Raw genomic sequence first — 26,733 nt, forward strand, 5'->3', positions numbered from 1 at the left:
TTTTTTTTGTTGTTTTTTTCACCTTTCTTCTCACAAAACTCCTCCTCACACTTTTATGAATAGACAGTTTTCCCTCTAAATAACAAATAAAAAAGAGAACAGTCTCTGATGCTCCTCTTTGAATCCTCCTGGACTTGAATTCTATAACTATAAACTGATTGTTTCAGTTAATGTTGACTCAGTAATCGCAGATCCACGGGCATTAAGACCCGCAATAATGTGATTTTAATCTCTGACTTATCGACCGACGAGATGCTTCGCCCGGGTCATTTTCTCAAATTAAATTACTTAACTGGAAGATTTTCAGAGAGAGATTAAGTCGGGGCACGCAGCCAATTTTCCTATATCATTTAACTCCCACTTTGTTTTCCACCTCATCGCTTCCCCGCTGTTCCTTTGCTCTTCTTCCTGTGACGTACCTCTGACCGCCTGATGACCACCTCCCTCTCGTGCTCCCGGCAAATTACAAAACCTGATTAATTTAGAGAGAGCGCACTTGATGTCGAACATCCCGAGGTGAATATTCCGCAGTCTGTCTGTGGCCGCCTGCCTTCCCCTCCACCATTGTACACTCATTTCTCATTACCATGCACAGCAACCTTTTCTTCCACAAGGTCAGCTCTTCGCATGTGATGTACAACAGTAACTACCCTTCTCGCTCCGGAGAGACAATAAAGTTAACAGTTTGGAGAAAAAAAAAAGGAGCGCCTTCATTCCCGGTTTATTCTAATTACTCAGACGTGTCTGTCCCTAAAAGAACACTGGGTCTGGGGGAGATAAAAAAGGGTGGGAGCAGCAGCAGAGAAGGGCAAGAGGAGAAGTGCAAAGTAAGCAGGAAAAAGCATGCGAGAAATCTGACGAGAGGGTGAGATGTAAACATTTAAGATTATCTCCCTCTTATACTCATTTTACTGGACAGATCATAATGTGACCTTCCATCCACCGCCTCCTTCACTGCATAAGTGACTTATATGAATTGGAATTTCCATGAAAATCGAAATGTGATTGTTTATAACTCAGGTATAAACATCAACGACTGACTTCAGCCCACTATAACTGAAGAAGTGAGTAACAAGTAGCCAGTGTCCACAAGCCACAACCCTTTTTAGAGGGTGTCCCTATTATAAAGGACATTAGCAACTGTAAATATGTCAATAGTGGGAATTAAGCACACTGTTGTCCACAAACAACATCCATTTCTCAACCTTTAAAAAGTTAAGGCTTCCTAGGAAGGAACCTATATGAAACTATATGAAATACATTTTCAAGTTTATCAAATAATGACTAAAAGTCACTGTGTTGCTCGTGTAGCCTTGAGGCTGAAGTTCACTTATGAGCATGCATGTTGCCCCTTTAAGAATAAGGGTTTTGGTGCACAAAATAAAACATAAAAAGATTATTTTCTCTCCCTCAAAAAAAAAAAAAGGACTTGCATGCAAGTTGCATGTGTTGTTGTGTATGTCTGGGACTGAGATCCTTAAGCTCTAAGTTGCTTTTTTATTGTGCAGCGTAAACAACATATTTTGCCATCACAGAGCAGAACCTTGTTTTATGATGACAGGCCCTCTTTTCTCTCCTTTTCCTTTTTAAAGATATTCCAATAAACATCCTTCACACAGAGTGTCTTAAACAAGAAAGAAACAAAACAAGCATGACAGCGCGCTTTCTCTCTGTGCGTGAGTGTGTGTTCTTCTCCTTTGGATTTGGTCATTAATTCACACCGAGCTGAGAGGAAGCCAAGTGTGGCAGGTGAGAGCATCTCGACTAGACAGCTGTCAAAGCCACTCTCAGTGTAACGAAGGGCAGTAAAGGAGAGCAGCGGCGGCGGCAGCAGCAGCAGCAGCAGCAGCAGCAGCGGCGGCAGCCGAGGCCTCGCCCCTCTGACTGCTGAGAAGCGTGCACAGTCACAGTACAACAAAAACCCAGTGGGAGACCACCACACACACCTGCACGGGTGGCATCATTACCATGGTAACAGGTGATTGATCCCCCGAGTTAGGCAGCGATGGGAACAAGAGATAGAGAATATTAATGGCAGAGAAAGAGGGGGGGGAGCGTCGGGGGCTGGAACACGACAGGATAGTGGGTGAGAAAGTGGCTAGCGCACACGGTGGCTCGCTAATATGCCGAGGGATGGATCAAAGGAAATAGCATGTAGAGCGATTTGTGTTTGGCCGTGTCTGGGAGGCGACGTTGTCACAGTGCAGGGTTTGTTTTTAAATGCTGCTTACGGCTGATTGTGAGGAGGACGTCTATGTATGCCGACATGTATTTGGTGAATGGAGCCTTCAGTGGCCAAAAAAAAAAAAAAAAAAAAATAGCTGTACCCATTATACACCTAATAAAGGGCAGCAACGAACAATTCTACTGTTCAAATATCTTGATTTGTCCACAAAACAAAGACAATGCAGTCACCTTTTACACAACTGACGTCAAAAACGTGTTATTAAAGGTCAGGTGTTTAACATTTAGGAGGCTTTATTGGCACACATTAAATAAACTACCAACAAGTATGATTTATAATAAGAATGATTTGGTGTTTGTAGCCTTAAAATAAGCGGATTTTTTTTATGTACTTAAGGCAACGACCTTGCTTTATGGAGGCTGCTGTCTGCTTGTCATTATTTCTTAAAATGTTCTATTTATTTCTCTGTTGTGAAGTACACATTAGAGCTGAATCAATTACTTAATAATAATTATAATTCGTCAACTATTTTGATCATCCATGAATCGGTTTGAAGCTTTTTTCATTGTTAAAACAAGATTTCTGATTTTTTTTTCAGCTTCTTAAACGTGGATATGTTCTTCATTTCTTTGCTCCACATAACAAAGTGGATCATTTTGGTTTGTGGACGAAACAAAGACACTCGAGAACGTCATCATTTCCAGGTTTGACAAACACTGATTACTCGATTAATCGAGAAAATAATCAACAGATTAATCAATTATGAAAACAATCGTTAGTTGCAGCTCCAGGCAACGTCACTTTATATCAAAACAAGCGCTTTTTACTTTGAAATTCTGTCTAATATCATCATGAATAGATCGGCCCCCTCTTGACCAGAAGATGCTCATTGGCCCCCAGGTCATTTGAGAGTGAAGTCAGAGTCTCAAATTTAGGGTTAAGTACACTTGCCATGACCTAGCGAAAGGTCTGTTTGTTATGTTGTATAAAACACAATTCCTGCACGACTCACTTTCTTCCTCTGTCAAACATGCATTGCTCATATTAGCAGCCACAGAACTGAGGTGGCAGTTATGGACTAGAATCCGCGCGTCAGCTTCTCCTGGATGCATGCTGTACCCTTACATCCACCTCCCACCCAGTTACTCCCCTCACATCCACCACTTCAAATACCCAGCATCTGACAGCTGATTATCCATCCATCGAGCAGCACACACACACACACACACACACACACACACACACACAATCTCCAGAAATGTTCTGCTTTACTTTAAGGTTCATATTTACAGCACAGTCTGTATATCCTTTGGAGCAGCCCTGGAACAACAGATGTGTAACACCGGTGGGAAGGTAGGGAACAGGGCTGGTGATACATTTTCATATGCAGTGTGAACAGAAAACAACACGAAAACAGAGCCTGCACATGAAGAAAGTGTCAGCCATGAAGGAGGAAAGTGATGCGTGGATTAAAGAAGACAACCCTCTCAGTGATGCATCGGGGGGAATCGCTGTCTCATTACCACGGAGAAGAATCATTCTCCTTTAGTAGAGAATCTGATCAAACACATGTAAAAATAACATAAAAAATCCACTCTCTCATTCTTTTTACAATAAAGACATATTCAGTACCTGGAACAAGTTAATCATTCATGTGTTTCTTCCACTGTGAAGTAGAGAAAACTTCCATTACCTTTCTTTGAGCAACTACAAGGCTCACCGTGCTCAAACCTTGCCGTCTTTGACTCCAGGCTCGTAGTTGTTTAACCCCACAGCGTCAACGTGGGGACCTGCTGGCCCACACCTCGTTTATTTCATCAAATTTTTGTTCCTCCCCCCACTGAATCGTTTTCCCCCGAGAAGATTATTGTGCTTTTGATAAAGTGTTTAAGTTGCCGCAAGGTCAACACAATTCCCGCGCCAGATAAAGCAGCGCTTTACGAGACCCCGGTGCTCCGCTTGGGGGCTCTGAAGCCGGCCGATAAACCTGCATGGGTGGGGGGGAGAAGGATTTTTTAAAAAGATAAGAGTGTGTGAGAGAGGGAAAAGACGAAGATGAAGGGAGACGTGGAGGGAGAAATGGATCTCCAGTTTCCACAGCCGACGGGACGTCATCTGTGATGGCTGCAGGCCACCCACACAGAAACAGCAGCAGCGACAGGGCGTTCACTTATCTACCTTAGCTTACTGAGCCTCAAGGGTTGAGTATTATTGGAGATAAATGCTACGCTTTTCCCCTGCTCTGTGTCTGTGCTTGTGTGTGTGTGTGTGTTACATAATTGTGCTGGTAGTTGATGGTCACTTTGCACATACATTTAGAAAAAAAGAAAGACCACAGTAAATGATTGTAAGGACGAACAGAGCAGACGTGCAGATCTGCAGCTAAAGTTTTTTCCCCACACCTCCATTCATTTGATCCTTTCGAGACGTTGATATTTCGGTTTCAGCTTCTGACTCTGCGGCCTCCCTGTGGAGCAATAAAAGAAGCAACTCTGCCCTCTTCAGGTTAAAATTGAAGTTGCACAGTCTTCCTTGGCTGTGACTTCACTTTGACTTTGACTGCAGTGACGCTTCATTCCTTCCTCCGGTCGCAGTGTTGAATGAATTGAAAAGAACTGTATTCAGGCAAATCTCCATTTATGATTTGACATGCATTTTAGAAATGGATGCATTCTTTGGTTTATAGGTTATGTACTTCAGACCCTGCATGAATACAATGAAGTTGCCACGTTTACTTTTAACAGTGAATATCTGCTTATAAACTGCTGGGAAAGGATAGAAACTAGTGTGTATGAATTATAAGTTTATCACTCACTTTGAAAATATGAAACACCTTTGATTTAAATGCCTCTGCTATAAATGCCAATCAGTTATAGAAGCAGCTACTTGGGGCAGTTATCACACCTTTTAAATATTTCATTCATGTAATCATGCCGTTTGACTGTGTGATAAGGTGTATGCATTTAATCAATTCACAGAAAATAACGCCGTTGCCCTCATTTGTCAGTGACAGGATTGCGCCGCGTCACGTAGAACAACACAGATCAGTGGAAGTGGGGTTGAGTAAGTGTTGCGACACCTTCCAGGGGGCCTGTCTTATTTGCCATCTTGTATCAAGAGCCCCAGGATTACTGTGCTCAAGCAGCTGTGAAATCTCCTAAGACATCTCAAGCCACTGAAACAACTGGTGTTGGCCTTTCCCATTACTGAAACATACACTGGCCAGGGTCTATCCTGAATAACAAGGGGGGAGACCCCCCCCATTACACTCCCCCTCTTACTCACTCTATTTCACACACACAGGTTTACACAGCTGTTCTTCTTACGACACTGCATTGACTTCTATTCTTTTGGACAGCCGAACCAAAGCATTATTCCTAACCTTAACCATCACCAGTTCTAACCTTAACCGAACCACAATTCCAAAATTAGCCCTAAACTTAAACTATTTCCTGCAAAATAAGGGTTCTCCACCAGTTTGTGGTCTCCAGGAGGATTACTGGTCCTGATAAGGTCAGCGTTTAGGCCAGAAAAAAGAAAAAATCCACACTGTCACAAAAATTGGAACCTGTCCTTTTTCAGACTTCGAGACACCAAACCTGACCTGCCACCAATCCAATTTGTGTCAAGTGCCGTCCGTCGGCCTTTCCCCTCAGCAGCAGCAGCAGCAGCAGCAGCAACAACAACCACAGCCTCAACAAAAACAGCAGTTTGTGTTGACAGTAGTCCAGAGATTACTCACTCCGGAGATTGTCGTAACCTTCCCCTAAAACACATGTCACCATCAGTAATGCAGCCTCAGACCCAGTGACACGGGCAATTTAAAAACGGAGGTTGACGCTTGAGCAGCAGAAGAGCAGAAAATCCATTTAAACCCCACAGATAAAAATGTGGACGCGTGTGTGTGTGTGGACTGGTGTTTTTTTGCAAAAACTGGGAAGCATTTTTGTGCTCACACGAAACTCTGTACTTTTGTTATTTTGAGAAGCACAGGGATTTTGATCTAAAAAGTAAATAATGAATGAATTTCATTTGTTCTGCCCTCAAATACTTGATTGCAATCATGACGCTAATATCTAGCAGATCATACCTCACCCAGTCCTTTTTACCTGTTTGAAAATTAACAGTACAGCCCATGAAATGCTCATTTGCACTTGCCATAGAGTGATTGCATCTCCTAATTTGTAACATAATGATTTCATTTCGCCTCAAAATCACTGGGCTTCATTCATGAGGCTAATATTTGACAGATTATACCTCACCCAATCCTCTGTACTTGTTGGAATACACTTAAAGGGCCAGTAAAACTCATAAAATGTACACTCCCACTTGACAAAAAGTGATTGCAGCTTCGACCTTGTGACCTTACAGTTTTTAGTGCCTCAAAATCACTTGGTATCATTCATGAGGCTAATATCTGGCAGATTATACCTCACCCATTCCTTCTTACCTGTTTGGATAACTTTAAATCGCCAGTACAACCCATGAAATGCTTATTTGCAGCTCCTACCTTGTAACCTAAACATTTTTGTGCCCTAAAATGACTTGCTTTCAATTTTATATACCTCACCCAGTCCTGTGTTATAGTCTGAATACACTTACAGGCCCAGTTCAACTCATAAAATGTAAATAAACAATTATTTTCAGTGAACTGAGTCTTTAGAATCAGTTCACTAAAAAGATTTGTTCAAATTAATTTAATCTTTGCGAGTCTAAAATATATGAAGATTCTTACAGTGAGATGTAAGAGGCTACTTGAGGAGACATGTTTACATAAAGTTGAAACCCGATGTGTGAAGCTCTATAGATTCAGTAGAGCAGCAAAAACCTTGTCAGCAGCAACACCTCCCTTTTTTCACAATGACATAACAGCAATCAGTTTGAAAAAAAATGTTGCATCTTCTCTGACAAAAACCACTCCAAACCCAAAGTTGCTTAAAAGATTTAAAGAATTAATGAATGCAAATAGACCAACAGAGCACTTGTAACCTCCTTTTGCTCCTGAAACCGCCTCAGTTCTTTCCCTCAACACGTAGGAATCTTTCAACTTCTGCTCCTCGTCGAAACGTTTGTATTGCACTTTAAAAAGCGACGTGTCAGACAACACATTTATGCAAACCTGAGCGCGCCACAGTGCGATTGCTGCCTCTTGTCCACCAATCAATCCATCAGACTTTAGCTGTACGTAGCACTTTTCATACACATTAAATGAAACACAAAGTGCTTCACGTAAAAACACCCTAAGCCTCTTTCACCTCCCTCCCTACCACCACTCAAACACTCACACACATCAATACACAGACACATTCAATTTACACTTAAAAACAAAAAACACAGAACAGATTATTATAAAATGGAAAAACACACACACACAAAGCCACTGGAGGGGGAAAAAGGGCAGAGTTATACAGAAAATAAATAAATAGAATGTTTTGTTGTGCACAGCCAGTCATAGTATAATTAAATGCAGGTCTTACTTTCTGTTTAACTAATTAACTAATTTATGCTATCTTATCTCTAACTAATCTTAGATTAACCTATCTTACAGTTAACTATACTTATGTTATCTTGTCTTTAACCACCTCAAGTTGCTTGTGGTTCCACAAGGAAGTTCGCTAGTACCCTCACATGTAAAAGTCAGTGGTCCAATAATTTCCTGATGAGACATTGTCGCTACTGGAACGGAATATGACATTATAAAATAGAAAGATAAAACTCGGAGATGTGTCTGAGATGTCAGTGTTTATCTGATGACAGTATTTCAATAACTTGTGGGTAAAACAAGTGGGTTTTTCCCAGTGATCCTGCCTACTGCAGCTTTAAGCAGCTTCTTATAAATGTAGTTATGTATGTGGCTTGACGTTATCCGCTGTTCTCCTGGGCTTCCGCTCAGCTCGGGGGCCCCAGGCAGTTGCCTGATTTGCCTACCCTGCAGCCATGCCACTGCCACAGAGATGACTGAAGTTCACTGAACTCGCTGTTATGTTCAGGAAGCCAGTTTGAAACCCATTGTTGCTGTTTTACGTTCGCATTACGATTCATAAAGAAACACGAGATCATCAACAATCAACATCCTCATCCTGCATGTGTCTCTGTGAGTCAGGATTTTTGCATGAGTCAGGATCCAAGTGCAGGCTGTCAAGAGTTTAATGGCCCAATTCACTGTCACACTGAAACACTGGAGACACTACAGCAGCATTCTGTGTGAACAGAATCGTGTACAGGCTAATTGTGGTAACAACTAGTTAAATACAATTTATTTAAATTACACCTGGATTGACAAAACTTTGTGTGGGAACACATTTACTGTCGGCAAAAATGTATACAAAAATTAACATTCGCAAACCTTTCAGCCCTTGAAATTCACATCAGTTTTTGAGACTGGAAGTTTACACGTGTCACCTGCAACCAATAGCCGCCGTCACACAATCCTGTCATGCCATTGTGACAGGAAGCTGCGTTGTTCAAATCCATAGATGTATTACGTCTTAACTCTGTATTCATATGAAGTGAAGGTGGTGGATAGCTGTCCTGGAATACTAAAACAAGCAAATTTTTTCCCCAAAGATCTGAGAGATGAGAGAAGTCAGAGGCGGATCAATGCCATAAAACGAGCAATAGATCCGGCTTGTGAAATGATCACTTCGTATACATGCTTGTATTGCAATGTCTACTCCGTCGTTCTCCGGCGTAGGATAAGGGAGAGCTTAACAGAAAGTTAAAAATGTCAGGATGCTGCAAGTCTGGAATACTGTCCACTCTGGCTGGTCCGACATTCATGAAAACCAGGACAGGGTCTTTTATATTCAGTCTGTAAAGTTCGGCGATATATTGCTCGACCTATAAACTCTGGAAACTGGCGCAGATGCAATTCACATGACATCCTGATCTTTGTTGGATGATACCAAATGTCAATGACCCAATGGCGTCCACTCATAAGTGCCAATGCTTTATTGTCTGCTTTCCTTTTGTGTTATTTACACACTTGGCATCATATTCTATTGATGAAGAGGTAAAACGATCGATTGAGACTATTAACTCTTAAAAAATATTTACAGATGTTATAAATCAAGTGAGAAATAGAAGCTCATTTGCCATAGACTTCTATTCAAAGTCAAAAGTTGCCGTCTGATGGCTAACTGCTACTTACATCCAAGGCTTCAAAACCAGAGCCTGGCCCTTTAAATCTATATCGCACCACATAATCTTTGTTATGTCAGTTTTATACTGCAGACTGTCTCTGAGTCTTCCTCCCTCAGTGCTTTTATTTCTGGAACAGAAAGCAAGTGCCGCTCACTTTCTCTGTGCAAAGTAAAAACATATTTGCATTTCAATCAAGTTGACAAAATTCCCCAAGACAATGGCTTCACCACTGAAAGCCATGCAAACCAAGAAGAAAAAAAAGAAAACAAACTGTATGCGTGATTGCACCCTGACAGCCAATCGGCAGCCAGAGTCATGAGTGTAATCAGGAGTAGCTGCTGGATCTGCCATGTCCTGCTGGCGGGCCGGTGATTGTCCCCCAGAGCAGGTGGGGTTTGGGGGGTGGTGTGAGCGGCCAACAGATTCATGACAGCCCCGCGCAGAATCTTGTGGACTGATTACACCTCCAAGAAAAAGCATGCGGCAAACGGATATTAAATCACCACAGCTTATTGCCATGCCAGAGTGGGTCCGAGTCCAAGCGTGCACGGGCAAAATGCATGTGCCGCTCTTTTGCCCGCCCGCCCCCCGACCGATAAGCACTTGAGGCGATGGGAGAATTACATTTCTATGGGGGGCTCTGGATGAGTTAGGCAATCTCCCTTTCCCACAGCGATGATTAATAGTGATGGTCTCATAAATTGTCCTGTCCTGAGAAATATATTGCTGCCATAGTATCTGTTGTTTTGCACTGGGAGGACGCCGTGCTCCTGAGGGCAGCGGCTGCATAAGCTGTCCAACAACAATATAGAGTGCAGACCCAGAGAGGTCCCTTTATCCTATACAGCACACCTTGGCTTCACTCGTCAAAAAAATATGATAATCACTTTCAATGCACAGAGTTTTCTTGAGTGAAATTAAGCTGAGATCTTAACCCTTAAAGCCCTAATGGCAGGCCGAGAGAACTATGTGGTCGCGGAAGTCCCTCAAGTGACCCTCAAAAAGGAAAAAGAAGAAGAACTCGGACACCAATAATTAGTCACCTCATCTCGAACGTTGGCGATAATGGCGTTACTCAATAGAGCTCAATATTTTCTCAGGTGGTGCTTGGTATAAAAAGGAATAGAGTAATTAATAGTCCTAAAAAAAGAGGTGATAGTGACTGTATGTTTTGTTTACACATCACCAAAATCCACAATCTTTACACAGAATGGACTGTGGATGTGAACTCTCTCCCCCCTGAGAGAGTCATGAAATTAAGTTTCCTCAAGACATAGTTTCTACAGTTCAGTTGTAGCTTATAAGAAAGTCTTTTTTTTCAGGGGGGAATGGCGTTGTTTTATTTGATCATAACTTTTCATGCTCCGAGTTATTGTTCGAATCGGGAGTACAATTTTTGTTCCTCTCCGTTTTGCAGTATTGTCCCACAGCACTATAGCACGGGAGTTAATGTTAATGTTAAATATTTCAGGCTTCAAGACTTGCAGCAACAAGTTAAGGTAAGAACCGAGAGACTCTAATTAGTTTAATACCACGTTTTCAGTGTTTTCATTTTCATAAAAACTCAGCGCATGATTGGCTCCAGCGTCCATCTGTCGCTCTAAAAGGATAAGCGTTATAGGTGACTGATGGAACATTGTCTTATTTTTACATGTGAATAAATCGATTCAGTGCGTTTTTCACAACCAATCATGTCCTTGAATACCTCCTGATGTTCTCTTGTCTTGGTGTTGGCTCAGTCTGGAGCCTTTTGGACCCAGTTTTGAGCAGAGCTGGAAGGAGCCCAGACCGCCGCGACTGCAGCCAGCATCGTACTGTAGAGAAAGTCGTGTCTGGCTGCAGCTCAGCGACCTTCCTGACTGAAACTCACACGGAGTGAAAAAATCCCAGCGACACACACTTTTACTTATCCTCCCGATAAGTGTTATAGAATTTGGTGTTAGCTTATTGATGAACTGACTAAAAATGAGTTATTATGCACTTTGCCAATTGCCTGTTAAGCAGAAAATCCACAGCACTCAATCAAGATGTGGCCAAGAGCTTGCTTTGATCAATGGAGACTACAAGTGAGAGTTTTCTATCGTATCAGGCTACATAGGAAATATAATTGTGCAGGGAACCGGAAAAGGACAACAGCTGAAAAATCAACTCCGAAAAGTTCAGATGACAGATATTAAATGTGGGCAAACAATAACCACAAAAGGACTATTTCTTTTCACTGCACTTTAAATAAATCAAAAGTCAAGTGTTTTGCAAACAAGGGGCAAAACATGTGAGAATACGACTTAAATTATGCTTCATTTGATTCTGGCCTATTTGATCACAAATCAAAATATGTTTCATCAATATAAAATAACTAATTAATCTCATAAGAACTGGCAAATTACTTTCCAAATTAATTATAGATCAAATGTTGCTGTCAGACTCTCCTGTGATATGAGATTTCACAGGACTTTGCATTCTGTCACCGCTCATGTGTTCAACCAAGTGCAACACGTTGCCCTATAATTTACCTGTATGGAATCTGCCCACTCTGCATGACCGTGTGACTCACATCGATGCAGTCGCTCAGAGCAGCTACACACGTTACATGAGGTGTGCTTCCATCGCCAGGACTTTACCCAGATCAACTTCATGTGTGTTTTCACTGCTGGAACCAGAAACTAAAGCCCCCCTTTTCCACCTATGGTCCCAGCTCGCCGCGGCACAGCACGGTTTAGGTTGGGTTTCCACTACAAAATAGTACCTACTCAACGTGGGCGGAGTCATCACTACACGGCTGCATGAAACTGCTTGTTTCACACAAACGAGTTGACTAGTGACTTGTAAAGCAGTTGTTTTCAGTGTAACTGAATCATTAGAATCAGTTAATTCAAGATATTTGTTCAGTACTTCCTCCATAACCCACGTTTTTAGGATTGTTATGTCTTTTTAACTGATCTACAGTTTGGCATTGTTCAGGTTCTTCTTCCTGTGACCAATCATTAAAAAAGTACCTGCTACCAGGTACTATGCTAGTGGAAACATGCCATAAATGGAAGTACTTTTTTGGCCCTTGATCAGGTTGCAGTACTTTGGGATAGTTCAGTAACATTGGAGCTGACCTGAATGTGCTCCAGCATTTTATGTCAACAGCTCAATCTTCACACATTTGATCAAATAAAAAAAACAACAACGACAGTTGAAATGTTTCTACTTTAAGATAACTTGTCTCTCTACAGCAGCACAGCTTGAATCTCCTTTATGTTTAGTTGTATTGTGTGTTGTTGTAAGGCCTGTGTGTGTGACTCCAGACATACTGTGTGTAGCAGACAGTTCTGAGGCACTGAATTGCTGATCCGCGTGAACGTAACCATTTGTTCTAGCACAGTGATGGACAGTTTTCCATTCCGTTGATGGGTTTTTGTCGGTGTCTTGTCAGCAACACAATGCACGCCTGCAGTACTGTAACGGTCTCACGTGCCCTTGAAAGACTGAAATAAATGAACCCATAAACACACTGCGGATGCCTCACCACCGATTTTTATCACAAACAAATGTTAAATCAGAAGAGGCAACGTCAACAACTCACCCTGTGACGGCTCTAATTTGTCAAAGTGAAGCATCAGTTGGCTAATGCCACTGAGATGTGTGACATAGATCACACTAATGGCTGCTCATTCTTTACCAGCGACAAATTCCACAGCAAACGGCTGTGAGGACGCCCTGGTTTTTTCAAGTTTCTCTTCTGAGTGTCCAGATTTTCTTCCGTGGTATCTTATGTACAACTGTCCATACGTTGTGTTTTATGAACATCGCCCAATTACACAATTAGAGGTTAAAAGTTTAAGCACATTTTTGTCATTTGTCCACACCATCAGTGGCAGGAGCCTCAATAGGTGTCGTGATGACATTGCTGTTACGTGGCTTAATGGCCCCAAATAGAGCGATGGCATCGACCGACAATTTGTCAAAGAATCCCAGTTCCACGTGTCAGAATTTCCGTGCAGCTTGAAATGTTTTGTTTCATGCCTCATTACCGGCCTGTTTTACATGACAAGGCTCTGCATTCATTTTCCCGACTGTCTGACTGGTATCTTCTTCAAAAAAGAAAAAAAAAAATGTCTTTGTAACTTTTAAGAGGACAAAAAACATGGGAACATTTACATAAAGATGTTGCATGGTGGTTATTCATGATGCTTAATTAGTTCCATAAAAGAGGATGTGCTTCTTTTTCAAACTAGGATTTGATGAAATTACGTGAATTAAGCAACATTGTCTCATAAATATACAAACAAACACAACTAAATTGCATTCATGGCTTATTTCTTCTGGTTTCTTTGTTTTCACATCACTGGGGACACGCTGGAGTTCACACAGCACAGAGGAGGGGATGACGTTGCAAGATTCCCACTGTTTGAGACCAGTTTGACACCAAATGTTGGAAGAATTGTTACAGTTTTACAGTTTTTTTTGAGGATATTGTGATGTGTTATGCTGCGACTAGGGCTGCAACTGATTATTTTCATAATCGATTCATCTGATGACTTTTTTCTCGATTAATCGACTTTCTTGGTCTGTAAAATGTCAGAAGATGTTGAAAAATGCTGATCAGTGTTTGCCAAACCTGGAAATTATGATCTTCTCAAATGTCTTGTTTTGTCCACAAACCAAAATGATTCAGTTTTGATTGATTTATTTCTTATATGGAACAAAGAACCCAAGAAATATTCACATTTAAGAAGCTGTAGAATCAGAAAGCTTGTTTTAATTATGGAAAAAAAAAAACTCAAAACAATTAATCGAATATAAAAGTTGTTGGAAATTAATTTAGTAACTAATCAGCCCTAGTTACAACAAAGTGTTTTTATGAAAAAACTTAAACTTAGCCCTAACTTAAGGTACTTTATGTGCTTAAACCACCTTAATTTATGTAAGAGCTACATGCAGTTTAAACTATCTGATGTAAGTTCATCTGTGACATAACAGAGGATGCAGTTCAACTGAATTTTTAGCAGACAAGGTAGCCAGCAGCTTTTTTCTTCTTCTTTTTTAACCATGGCAACCCTTTGAGCAGATAGTGGGAATCAGTTTTTAGCCTGCCCCTTGATCAACTTTTCGTGAAGGTAAGATAACCCCAGTGCAGGTTGTGTCAGCTTATTTCCTTGGAAGAGAGATGATTCCGAGGTTGCACAGGGGAAGAAGTGATGGATGAAGCGTTCCTCCGGAAAGAAGCTCTTATCCTTTAATGTGAAGTTAAAGGTAGTACGCTGGGAAAATCCAGGGCAGGAAGGCACAGAGTGTAGCCTTATTTTGAAGCTCCATCCAGGCTGACCAAAAGGACTTGGGTTGTAGAGATCATCTGGACATGCACGATGATTTATCCACTCCTTGTCTGTTATCATATGTATTGATGCTGTGAGCAGGTATTTGAACCCCTGATGCGATTCTCCACTGTCTCACATAACATTTTTGGCTTTGTGTCAGCATATCACCCCCTCCAGGGCAAACCTTTATATCTTTGATGGTGTGAATCCATTCTGAAATGATGGATTTCTGCCTCAGCTTTTAGGGGGAGAGAAGAATGTATTTGAAGTGAAGCATTTCTGTTCTGCCTCATCAGAAATCTTTAGATTTGTGATTGATTCCTGAGCCTAAGCTGGGCTAATGTGGCAACGGGGAAACAGTAAATTGAGAACTAATGCATTTCATTTGAAGATGGAGGAGAAACAAAAGTCTGTGGAGGATAAAGGAAGAAATAATGTGAATTTGAAGCGACACTGATGCCTGTAAAGGGAGCAAGATGACAGACGAATATTATCTCCTCTGTCTGCTGGTGTTCCACTGGTGCACACTCAGCACTCAAGTTTGTAAAATTATAAAATCAGTCTCCCTCAACTGTAAAAGTGCAAGATTGTTGGCAAAATTAACAATATTTAATACAAATGATACATTTTATTTATTCCTACCTCTGTTTAGCATGTGGCCAAAGTCTAATAGAATCTTATCACTACATGTCTGAAAGAGACATAGAACAGTTATCAATCATTCCCAGATTGTTTTGGTCGTATACTGTAAATACATGTCTTGGATCTTAAAACACCTATCAACCATAGGAAGTTAAGATTCAGTATTATTATATTGTTATTGTCCCGGAGGAAAATGTGTCCTGGAGAGCAATTGAAATTGAAAAAACAATAGATAAGGACACACAGTGGGTGAGGACATTTCAGGAAAGTGAGGACCTCACAACTTTAAATAGCTTCATGAGGGATAGGACTGTATGTCTAGGTTAGGGTTAGGCAATTATGACATGTCCTCACTGAGACAGCTGTGCACTTTGCTCCGCCCACACTAAGGTCACAGATTCAATATTCAACAACTGTTGAATATTTAAATTTGTGAGTAGAAAAACAACAGTTGGAAATGTTGACTCAGTATCTCGCAACTATATTTAAACACGGTGTAATATTATGCACACAGTTGCTCTTGTCATGATTTACAGTTATAGTGAATTGGTCACATGTACACGCGGTGTTTTGTCGACGTTACTGGTGGCTTGCCTAGTACGTCACACACTGCTTCCGGTGGTCACGTAAGGTAGGCTCCAGTCGTTTGTGCAGCTCACGCCGCGCATGTTTCATCTGATCTAAGCCGACGGATCGATTACCTTTCGGCCGCTTGTTACATTACTCCAATGTTTTCTCGAGCAGGAAGTTTTCCGAGGACGGCGTGGAACTACTGCCGAAGGTCATTCCCGCTAGCTTGACTTCAAAAATAACTCGCTTGCCTGTTCATGACGAACAAACTACTGATGAACGTTGGGAAAACACAACAACTATTCAATAAATATCATAGCTTATACAATGTTTAACATCATCGTTGGTGCCCAGAAGGTGGGAAAAGCACGTGTGCGCATACTGCCACATGTTAGCCGAGCTGTAATGATTGTGTAGTAACTTTGCCAAATCTATGTTCAATATATGTAAATGTGTCGCAGGCTAATGGCGATTCTTTGTAATAGCTAGGGTTTAGTGTCTTCCTTTGGTGATTTCGGCGTCATGTGACTAATCACTAATGCAATATTTTTTTTTATATGTCAACTTTTACGTTGCCATGGTTGTTCATTTCAGTGTCATGCTCGGTCACCCTGTACCATATGTTTGTCGCTGTGCTGATGAAACGATTTCTTGGAGGTGGTTTAAATAGTTGCCGAATTTTAAATAAGTGCGTACGTTTTTGTTATGTATATAGCGCTACGATTTACGATGTCGTATTACTTTTCATATGAGCGTTTCGTCTATATGTTGACGGATAGTGGAAGGGGTTTGGTATGTCCCTCGCGCACATCAACTCTGAGCCCTCTACTGACCGTGAAAGAGCATGTGTACTCCTAATCCTGGATTATTAAGAACAATAATCTCAATTTAAGACTTGGCGTTAGAAGGTTAGGGTTAGGGTAACACAACGCCATTTATTACGTCGTGTTGAGCAGCGTGGACCATACCAATAGACATGTGTCTTTTCAGACTAGCAGTTCATGTTATTGTGATGCTAATTGTTAGCCTCAGCTTCGTCTCTTCCAATGATGTCTTTACGTTCATAAGGTCATTGCTCAATCCAGGACATGTTCAAAGCTAACTGCTGTGTAGTAGAGTGTACTGTACAGTAATGTAACTATGCACCAAAGGTTTTAACCACAGCGTGCTCCAATACTGTGATTTGCATCTTTCAGGATGGGGAATTTCACATCCTCCACTCCTGCAAGTCTGTCCAGCACAGCCAGTGTGCGGTACGTTCAGGTATGTAGAAGAGTGCAGATCTGTTACCTGTAGTTAACCTAGTGTCCTACAACCTGTTTTTAAACATCTGTGTCCGATTTGGCTTCCAAATCAAGAACAGAACAAGGTCAGTTTAAACGGATATGTCTACACAGTTGCCAGTGTTCGCTTGTCATCTTTTGTCAATTCATTCCAGCATTCTTTACCTACTGTACTGATCTGTAGGTGAATAGGATAGTATACTGAACAAAGCATGATGTGAGGCAGAGGCATTTGTTGTTTATTATGTCTACAATTATCATGTGAAGAAGTGCTTTAAAACATTAGGATGAATGTATTGATTTCTGGTTTCAGCTTACGTGATGAAATGAAATTAAACGCGTACATATTTTCACATGTAGTCTGTGTTGTACTGATGTTTACCAAAAATCTTATTATGTTTGTGCTTTTTCAGGAAATTGTGTCACAGCATTGTGTTGTGATATTTTCTAAGACCACTTGTCCCTATTGCAAAATGGCCAAGAATGTGTTCAATGAAATCGGTGCAACCTACAAAGTGATTGAACTGGATCAACACAGTGATGCAGGGCGAATGCAAGATGCCTTGACTCAGATCACTGGTGCCAGAACGGTAAGAATCTCATGTCATATTTTGGGATTGGAATTTCAAGTAACAAAGCAATCCTCTACATCAGCATCTAATAAAGAAATACTCAAAACAGGAATTTCTGTGAGTGTTGTTTGTTCTGGCAGCTCTACATTGAAGTTAAATTTAGGTTAACTCCTCTAGTGAGTTTATTATGGCCAGACACCAGGAATTTTGTCTTGAATCAAAATAGCTACATCTGTGTCAAGATAGACCAACTTGCCAGCTACTTGGTATGTCTCATACAACAGTTTCAGTTCCCAATATTTGAAAAACACGCTTGTGTCAACTACCACATGCCAACCAAACAGTGCAAAAATGAATCTATTTAAAAATAATTGACCCTACTTGCAGTCTAACAGAATATTATGCCGTGATTTGTATGTTCAGGTGCCGAGAGTCTTCATTAATGGAAACTGCATCGGCGGCGGCTCCGATACCAAACAGCTCCATCAGCAGGGAAAGTTGGTGCCCTTGATCGAAACGTGCGCCCCCTGCTGCGCTGCGTCCAGCTCTGAAGGCTCGGGCAGCGGACAGTTTGAGTCTGCTAAATGACTAACCGTTTTTGTAGTATTTTACAATCACATATTTATTACATGTTTTCACAGTCTTGTTGGACAATAGGCTACTTGAGTTTGATTGGGATTTATGTGCATTGGATATTTGATTTTTCCGTCCAGAGTTGTAAAGTACATTTATTAAAGTTGCTGTCTTTTAAACAGAGTGTGTACATGCATACAAGTCAAAATACTTCCAATACATCTTTTCTGCATGGTTTTACAGTATCACACTCGGACACACATTACCTCTCGAAGCATCAAGCTTCATCAAACTGATCATGTTGCTGTTTGAACTTTCTTTATGGCTTTATTTGTTTTATCTTTATTTTGTTGTCTTGATGCACACATTGTACTTGTCATGATTTACAGTTATAGTGAATTGGTCACCTAACCCATGTACAAGTATATGAACATTCTTAAGAAACATTTGTTATTTGTTCATATGGTAAGGAAAGTATTGGCTTGAAAAATTTCTTGTCAGCATCTTTCATAATAATGCCTTTGATGTTGATTTTATTTTTTATTTTTTTGGAGATCATTGGAAAATCACTGGTGTTTATTTTATGAATATAAACATTAGCAAGCAATTGTATGAGGTCACAAACGAACGTATTTAATGAATAAACTGAATCCATTTAGGTACATTTCTATGAGTTTTCACTGTGCCTTTTTTCTTTGAGTGCTTCATTTGTTCACCCTCTTTTTCTTAGGGGGGCGGATATTGGCTTTATTTTAGAAAATATAGTCATCATACGTCATTGTGTAATATTTGGGGGTTGCATTGGCTTCAAATTGACATACTTATTTAAAAATCGTCTGCCGTCAATATTTGGAAGTCGTTGCGTGTAAAAAACTGAATAAAAATATTAGTCTCCTAAATTCGGTGTGGGCTGTAACGTAAATCATGCGCACCTACCCACATTGCAGCAGTGACGACGTCACTTCACTGCTTCTTTAGTTAGCCTGTCTTCTCCGTGTGCAGCTAAGCTAGGTCCTTTGCATTTTGTTTATGTCCACAGTTGCGTGAATTAACTATTTTTTTTTAACAATGGCTGGCAGCGCAGGAGAGTGGTGTCTGATGGAGAGTGACCCCGGAGTGTTCACAGAATTGATAAAAGGATTTGGTAAGTGGCTCATAGCTAAAGGCTAGCTACCCATTCAATTGAACGTGGCTATGTGACATCGCTAGCTAAATAGCTGCATTGCAGCGAACGATACGAAATAAATTAGCGACTATTCATTTTCTCGTGCACTCTAAATATGTTAAAATTGTCATTGCATTTTCCTTTGCTACCCAAATTAACCTAAACAAATTGCAAGCAATTGTGCAGTGCGTGTTAACCTGATTAGACAAGCTAACTAGCTAGCATTACTCAGCGTTCAAAACAACGGCGCGTGAACGCAATCCGTCACTCATGAGTGGTGACACAATCATTGCCGTGAAACTGAGGCACTCTTGATTGATCTCTAATAAATATGAAGCTTTCAATGCAACAGCGATGTAAACTGCGAATGAGTGTTTGATGCTTGACTTGTCATTGCCAGGCTGCAAAGGAGCCCAGGTTGAGGAGATCTGGAGTATGGAGCCAGAGAACTTTGACAACTTAAAGTATGTCCATACTTGCACCCTCGATTTCTTTCATGCCCTCACTGAGGAAAAGCCTTTTAATTCATCTTTCTGTTCCAGACCAGTTCACGGCTTGATTTTCCTGTTCAAGTGGCAGCCTGGTGAAGAGCCCGCTGGGTCTGTTGTCCAGGATTCAAGACTTGACCAAATCTTCTTTGCTAAACAGGTATGTCCACATTTAGCCTTTTTAAATATTGGGAAACATAGTCATTTTGCAGCTGCATTTTATGCCACCTTTTTAAAAAGCACCATTATCAAGATTAGCATCATTTAAGTCAGTCAATATATATCATAGTTTGTAATTAAAAGGTCAATGTCAATCCATTTATTAATTATCTTTACGGATATGAAAAGGTTTTTAATAGTGAGTTTCTCCTGATCTTCAATTTAAAAGCTAAAATGATACAGTTAAGACAAAGGCAAATGTACGGTAGGTTTTGGCATGTGCATGACATTAAAAATTAAAAAGTCTGTTCTGTTTTTCACTCTGTATTGTTGCATTTGTATGCTTTCACACTGGCCAGAACAAAAGAGAAGCTTGAGTCCAATTACAAAATGTAATGAGCTGGATAATGAAGCCCCATGCTTCTTAATGTAATGGGTTTGTGACATTAAGCCCACACACCCCTAAAAAGGATGCCAGGTTTTGCTCTGTTTGAGACGTTTTCTGTTTGTGTGTATTTTCAGGTCATAAACAACGCTTGTGCCACACAAGCAATTGTCAGCGTCCTGCTTAACTGTGCCCATTCCGACATGTTGCTTGGAGACACGCTGACTGAGTTCAGAGAGTTTTCGCAGAGTTTCGACGCCGCTGTATGTTCATGGTATTTTCATATCGAGTCCAAAAAAGTGATGTTGATTCAGGGGTTGTGTTGTGTTAAACGTTTTCATGTTAAGTATGGGTCTTGCTCTAAAAGTTCAGTGTCAGCCTTGTTAAAATTCAAATAAGTGATAAATTATTCATTGCTCTTTCTAAAAATAACATTTGTACTGCTTTCCCCTTCTAGAGGAGTAAGTCGTTACAAAACTCCCGATTGCACTTCCCTCTTCCATTTATAACACAGACAGTTTTATCCTCATACCCTTAAAAATCATGATGACTCAGTTGTCTGTCTGTCTGTCTGTCCCACAAGGTTTCGAAAGAACCAGGTTAAACTGATTTATGAGGCTCACTTTCTCTGGTTTCTTATATAGAAAAGTGTTTCCGCCGAGACGTTATAGCTTTGTTATTTTAGAGACAGAAATAAAGGAAAGAGGGAAAAACCAGCAGAAGGTGGAATTGTTGAACATTATAATCTTATAGAAGCAAATTATTTATTTTAACTATTTTATTGTAACTTTAATTTTTAAGTAGTGGAAACACCATATGTATTTGAAAATATGTAATTAGTTGCACAACTACAGCATCTTTCAGTTCCATCGGTCATACACTCAGTATTGTAATCATGCATGTTCCATTCTCTATAGATGAAAGGTTTGGCTCTCAGCAACTCTGAAGTGATCAGACAAGTTCACAACGGCTTTGCCAGGTATGCTCCTGTTCATATCAAATCCAGCTGCAGATGTTTTGTTTGGTTGACTTCATATATTTACTTGGAAAAATTGACCAGCCCTTTTGACATGAATTCCCACTGGTTATGCTCCTGTTTTAAGAATTAAAGCAATTTTATGACTATTTTTGAAAAAACAAAAAACGTACCCATTTAACTGTGTTGTTTTGATTACCATTTGTCTTATGTGTTAATTCCCATATCCATACTGTATCATTTTTGTTGGTTACAGACAGCAGATGTTTGAATTTGATGCAAAGTCATCAGCAAAGGACGAGGACGCCTTCCACTTTGTGAGCTATGTTCCTGTTAACGGCAGACTATACGAGCTGGACGGACTTCGAGAGGGGCCAATTGACCTGGGTAAGCAGAAAAATGTAATTTGTTGTTGTTTTCTTTTATTGCTCTGAGGATTTAGCTCTTAAATTGGCAGTTTTATGTCTGAAGTCCTTCTGTGTGAGGCCCTGCTGTGCACAGCTGAATTTTTGGCTCGTTGGCTGTGGTCATTTTCCCCTTAAACTGCCCGTTTTTATGATGATGTACAGTGTGTGCTTGCAGTCTCGGTATACACAGACACCTGCAGTATTCTCTATTCCTATCCGTTTCCCAACAAAGGTGTTTGCAATCAAGATGATTGGATCAGCGCAGTTCGGCCAGTGATTGAGAAAAGAATACAAAAGTGAGTATCTTTCTACATGTTATAGAAATGCATTTTAATACTAGCTTTTCACCTTTTGTTAAAACACTAAGCCATAATGATTTGGACATTTATACTTGTATTTAATGTTTTTTTCCCCCCCTGCCCTATCACTATGTGGATTTTCTTGGTGTATAATTCTCTTCTCATTTTGTTTTTCTCTTCAGGTACAGTGAAGGAGAGATCCGATTCAACTTAATGGCCATCGTGTCAGACAGAAAGATGATATACGAGAGGAAAATCGCAGAGCTCCAGACTCAGCTCACTGAGGTGAGTGAGTGGCAGCAGAAGAGCTGAATCCAGAGCAGACATTACAAAGAAAATAATGATTATTTTTTTTGCTTTGTCATTTGTAGTTGTAATTTTTGGAAGTTAAAAAGAAAACGTTTTTTTGTTTTCTGTTGTTCAACACACATGACACATTAGTGCAGTGATACGTGCTTGTCATGAGATGCAGCTTTTAGAATGTGACAGGTACTTTGTTGCAAATGATGCCAAACCAATATAATTATTGGGTGTTATCACATGTGTGCTCTGCTGCACCTGCATCCGGCCACACCCTATGGTGTTGTTCTAATGAATATACTGTATCACACCTTAAATACACATTCATCTACATTACTCCATCAAGTTTAAATGTGTCTAGTTGTCAGCAGCACTAACAGTTGCAGATTCTCTCTCTTTCCCCTCCATTCTCACAAGGCAGTATGCATCTTATATACTTTTAAAATCCTTTTTTACCTTCTGTTACCAGGATGAGCCAATGGACACAGACCAGAGCAGCACGTTTCTTAGTTCCATCCAGTCAGAGATCGCAAAGTACCAGCTACTTATTGAAGAGGAAAATCAGAAACTTAAACGATATAAAGTGAGTTTCTCCTTCACACTTAAGTTGTTCATGTTGCATATCGCATTTGTTTTGGTAGAAGTACATGCACAGTACTGTGCTAAAGTTTTAGCAGGTGTTTGGTATAATTTGTTAATCATATGCCTGACTTCAATCCTACAAAATCCCCAGCTTTGTTTGATGCTGTTTTGAAGGCAAAGGGTGGTCACACCAAATTTAGATTTTCCTTCTGTTTGCGTTTTGGAAAAATAAAATCAACAATTGGAAATCATTTTTGTGAACATGTTCTTACTTTCCAGCATTCCTTCTAAAATGTTTGCACAGTACTATTCGAGAACAGTACAGTTTATTTGATCAAAAATGACTTTCCATTAACATGGGGACATTATAGTGTATATGTAAAGACTAGAATGTTTTCAGTCACCTCTGAATGTACCTCAACCACAGAGGTTTTACTGCCACATTATTCCTCAGTTTTTTTCTTAAATTTATGTTGCTTCTTACAGATTGAAAACATTCGACGAAAGCACAACTACCTTCCTTTCATCATGGAGCTACTGAAGACGCTGGCAGAGTACCAGCAGTTAATACCCTTGGTGGAGAAGGTAATTTTGGCTTTTCACAACAATACCTCACTTCCATTCAGGGCTAGGATATAAAACAATAACAATATTTATCACAATGTATAATTACCTTAAATGGCAATACAACAAAAGTCAAATTTATGTGTGCATGCATTTAGTAAATTACATTGAAGTAAACACATAATTGTATTGATTGTTTTATCTTTATAGTTTTAAAGATTTCTTTTACTTTATCTCAGGCCCACAAATCAAACTTAAATCATTTGATTACATTTTTTTTGTGACAACATTTTTGGCCAAAGTGACCACATCACTACTCTTCCAGTCTGTACTTTAACATTTTAAAATAAGGCTGGTTATTTATTTTTTTGGTCACAAAGAAAAAATATTTATAAATGGTGGAAAAGATTCAAGATGGTCAGAGAAAACTCAAACTTCCATATTCTGTCCACTAGAGGGCAGGCATACTTTCTCACAAGCATAACATCCCATGCCTAGTTTATGAATATAACTTTTCCTTTTACACATCTGTAGTGTGTTAGACTCTTGTGTTTTCTGCTGATTTCTGTGTTGGGGTCACTGATAAAAATGTCTCTGGGTTTGTCCCACCAGGCAAAGGAGAAACAGACCACCAAAAAAGCCCAGGAGGCCAAGTGAACAACAAAAAAGCCCTTCAACAGAGAAGCCTCTAAATACACAATCACAGACACACAGTCACTCTTTCATCAGTGAGCCACACACAGATACTGTACATCATTTGTCATATGCATAATGACTGCGGATAGTCTGCAGCACTCCTTTACTGTGGCATCCTGTGAACCTCACAGACATGAAGAACTGTACTGCAGGTATAGCAGAGAGACTGTCACTCTCTTCATGTGTGTCCATCAAGCTCTATTGCATGATAGAAGGAAAGATGTGCGCAAATGTTCTGTCTTATTTTCATAATAAAATATTTAGATGTTAATGAATGGTTTTGGCGTCATGACGGATTTCCAAAGTTTTCCCCTCAACACACTCTGTGTGTCTAGTCCTATATATATCTTGTCTCCAAGAGGCAAAGCCACTGATTTCTTAGACATTTTGGTAGATCTTTGCTGCCACCTACTGGCATAGCAGAAGAGTGACAAGGGTTTTGTTTATATTACAGAAACGGCTCAAACTGAAATGAATTGCTTATTCTAAAGTCTCCATTCGGTGAGATAAATGCCAGTCATCTTTTAATGACCGATTCAACCATCTTACATTTAGAGTTAAGCTAGTACAAGAGTACACGGTCAACCACCAGGTCCTCAAAAGTGCATTATTAAGTGAGAACTAATGTATTTTGGTGACTAGTTTGTTTTTTTTGGAGATCTTTGTGTAGCAGTAAGCTGATGTTTTGAACCTGGGAGTCCTTCTGGGCCTCATTTATTTATTTTTAATCTTTTAATTCAACGTCTGGCACATACTTTGTAATGCAGCCATACTTGGCTGCCTCACAGGCCATGCTGGACCATTGTGTATGTGTCTAAAGGCCTGCGTAGTCTGACGTAGCTACTGTCTCCCAAACACAGCAGAGCGTGGCCCTTTTTCTATTTTTGCCTTGGGTGTTTACATACACACCTTAAGTATTTGTTGGATTGGATCCCAGTCATCTGTTGCCAAGGGCCTTCATGGCAACAAATACAAACTCACTGGTTTTACTACTAGATCATAGAATGACATGTGTTGCATACTGTCCAATCCCATGTCAGGCTGTGTATTCACAGTGACTGAACAAGTTTGTCCAGATGTTTATTATTATACTGTCTTCGTCATTGAAGATGCAAATCATCACCTTGTCTTTTTCCTCACCATTGTCTCCTTGTTATTTAGTCACATAACATACTATAGAATGCATAGTTTGAATAGTAGAGCAGACACTACAATGAGAATTGTCTAAAATAGCCACCAACTTATGTAATAAGTAATCTGTGCAATGTATGGCTAAATTTAAAGGTCATGTAAAGTTAATTTGTGCAGTCTATTATCACATAGTGTCTGAAATGTTGGTATCTAAAAACCAGACAAGGAGCAGTTCTTGAAAAATATCAGAGCTGCATCTAACAACTGCTTTCATTGCTGCTTCTGTTTCTGATGATTTGCTTGTGTTAAAAAGAAAAGGAAAGAAAGAAAAAGGCCAGGAAAAGTACCCAACTTTCTGGTCCATTTTTCTGTCTTTGAACACTTCGAAAGGCATTTAGTTTTACTTATCTTTTTGATGCCATCGTCATCATTGCTGGAGCCAGATGTTTTTCGATAAGGAGGATTATAGTTTGGCTTTATATTTGGCATTTTACAGAAAATAAACGCATCAATAACAGACAGCCCCCCTCTCCTTTCAACCGTGAAATGGGTGTTACAAAGTCATGTCGAAATGAAAAGAAAGTGAAATCAAAAAAAATAAAACCTTTTTTTATGGTACAGTCTCAATAACACACATACATATTAACTGCTGTGCTAGTTGCTCTGGGAGCCTTCTCTAAGCAAAACTGTAAATGCTAACATTAGCATAAAAATGTTATGATCATATTTACAATATGAAGTCTTCATCTAGCGTGTTAGCATGCTAACATTTGCTGAGTGTGACCAGACACCAAGTACAGCTAGGTGACATCAATATCTTGTTATTTTTCTAAATATATATATATATTAAAAAAATTGTTTTAATGAAAGGTCAATGATTGACCAGTGTTTTTAAAGTCCACTCTTGGAAGGACATACTTCCAGGTCTACTAACCCTTCTGCAATTGTGAGCCTGCTGTACTTAGAGCTAAATGCCCAGCTAGTTAGCATGCTAACACTTGTGGAGTGTGACTAGACACAAACTACAGCTAGGTGACAGTCATGTCTTGAGCTGAGGAATATTTAACAAGGTGATATAAGTGTGTTTCAATGAGAGGTAGATGGTTGACTAACATTTTCACAGTCTATCTACTCTTTGAGAGACATGCTTGTAACAGTGCTAGCAGCCTGCTTTTGACCTAAATGGTAACTGCTAAGTACAGCTAGTAATGTTTAAAGTGAGTTTAGCTAAGAAGGCAAAGGTTGACCAACACTTTAACAGTCAATTCTGGACATGATTGATGGCTGACTGTTCACCTCATGGTAGT

The 26,733-nt window shown here is 40.0% G+C and overlaps 2 protein-coding genes across 6 annotated transcripts; both read left to right on the forward strand.

Moving 5' to 3' along the window:
* Nucleotides 1-15,815: 15,815 nt before the first annotated feature.
* Nucleotides 15,816-18,942, forward strand: glrx2 (glutaredoxin 2). Of its 5 annotated transcripts, none has more exons than XM_058639110.1 (4): nt 15,816-15,907; nt 17,043-17,109; nt 17,543-17,719; nt 18,125-18,942. In XM_058639110.1, the coding sequence occupies exons 1-4, from the start codon at nt 15,831-15,833 to the stop codon at nt 18,287-18,289; spliced, it is 486 nt and encodes a 161-aa protein (XP_058495093.1). In that variant the 5' UTR covers nt 15,816-15,830; the 3' UTR covers nt 18,290-18,942. The 5 variants fall into 5 exon arrangements, with proteins under 5 accessions (XP_058495093.1, XP_058495094.1, XP_058495096.1 ...); XM_058639111.1 differs by lacking the exon at nt 15,816-15,907 and adding an exon at nt 15,918-16,057; XM_058639113.1 differs by lacking the exon at nt 15,816-15,907 and adding an exon at nt 16,183-16,203.
* A 285-nt stretch (nt 18,943-19,227) lies between these two features.
* On the forward strand, nt 19,228-24,566 carry uchl5 (ubiquitin carboxyl-terminal hydrolase L5). Its single transcript, XM_058639107.1, has 11 exons — nt 19,228-19,418; nt 19,840-19,903; nt 19,982-20,087; nt 20,609-20,734; nt 21,389-21,450; nt 21,704-21,834; nt 22,087-22,150; nt 22,336-22,438; nt 22,923-23,036; nt 23,522-23,620; nt 24,212-24,566. The coding sequence occupies exons 1-11, from the start codon at nt 19,343-19,345 to the stop codon at nt 24,254-24,256; spliced, it is 990 nt and encodes a 329-aa protein (XP_058495090.1). The 5' UTR covers nt 19,228-19,342; the 3' UTR covers nt 24,257-24,566.
* Nucleotides 24,567-26,733: the final 2,167 nt, after the last annotated feature.

Source organism: Solea solea, chromosome 9 (genome assembly GCF_958295425.1).
Source record: "Solea solea chromosome 9, fSolSol10.1, whole genome shotgun sequence".
Lineage (NCBI taxonomy): Eukaryota > Metazoa > Chordata > Actinopteri > Pleuronectiformes > Soleidae > Solea > Solea solea.

What these genes read in the sequence shown, in the direction of transcription:
- glrx2 (XM_058639108.1), top strand. Translation starts at nt 16,404, where the DNA reads ATGTCAACTTTTACGTTGCCATGGTTGTTCATTTCAGTGTCATGCTCG. An exon ending in CCAGTGTGCGGTACGTTCAG is followed by an intron (nt 17,110 to 17,542) that starts GTATGTAGAAGA and finishes GTGCTTTTTCAG; the next exon opens with GAAATTGTGTCACAGCATTG. An exon ending in AGATCACTGGTGCCAGAACG is followed by an intron (nt 17,720 to 18,124) that starts GTAAGAATCTCA and finishes TTGTATGTTCAG; the next exon opens with GTGCCGAGAGTCTTCATTAA.
- uchl5 (XM_058639107.1), top strand. Translation starts at nt 19,343, where the DNA reads ATGGCTGGCAGCGCAGGAGAGTGGTGTCTGATGGAGAGTGACCCCGGA. An exon ending in AGAATTGATAAAAGGATTTG is followed by an intron (nt 19,419 to 19,839) that starts GTAAGTGGCTCA and finishes TGTCATTGCCAG; the next exon opens with GCTGCAAAGGAGCCCAGGTT. An exon ending in GAGAACTTTGACAACTTAAA is followed by an intron (nt 19,904 to 19,981) that starts GTATGTCCATAC and finishes TTTCTGTTCCAG; the next exon opens with ACCAGTTCACGGCTTGATTT.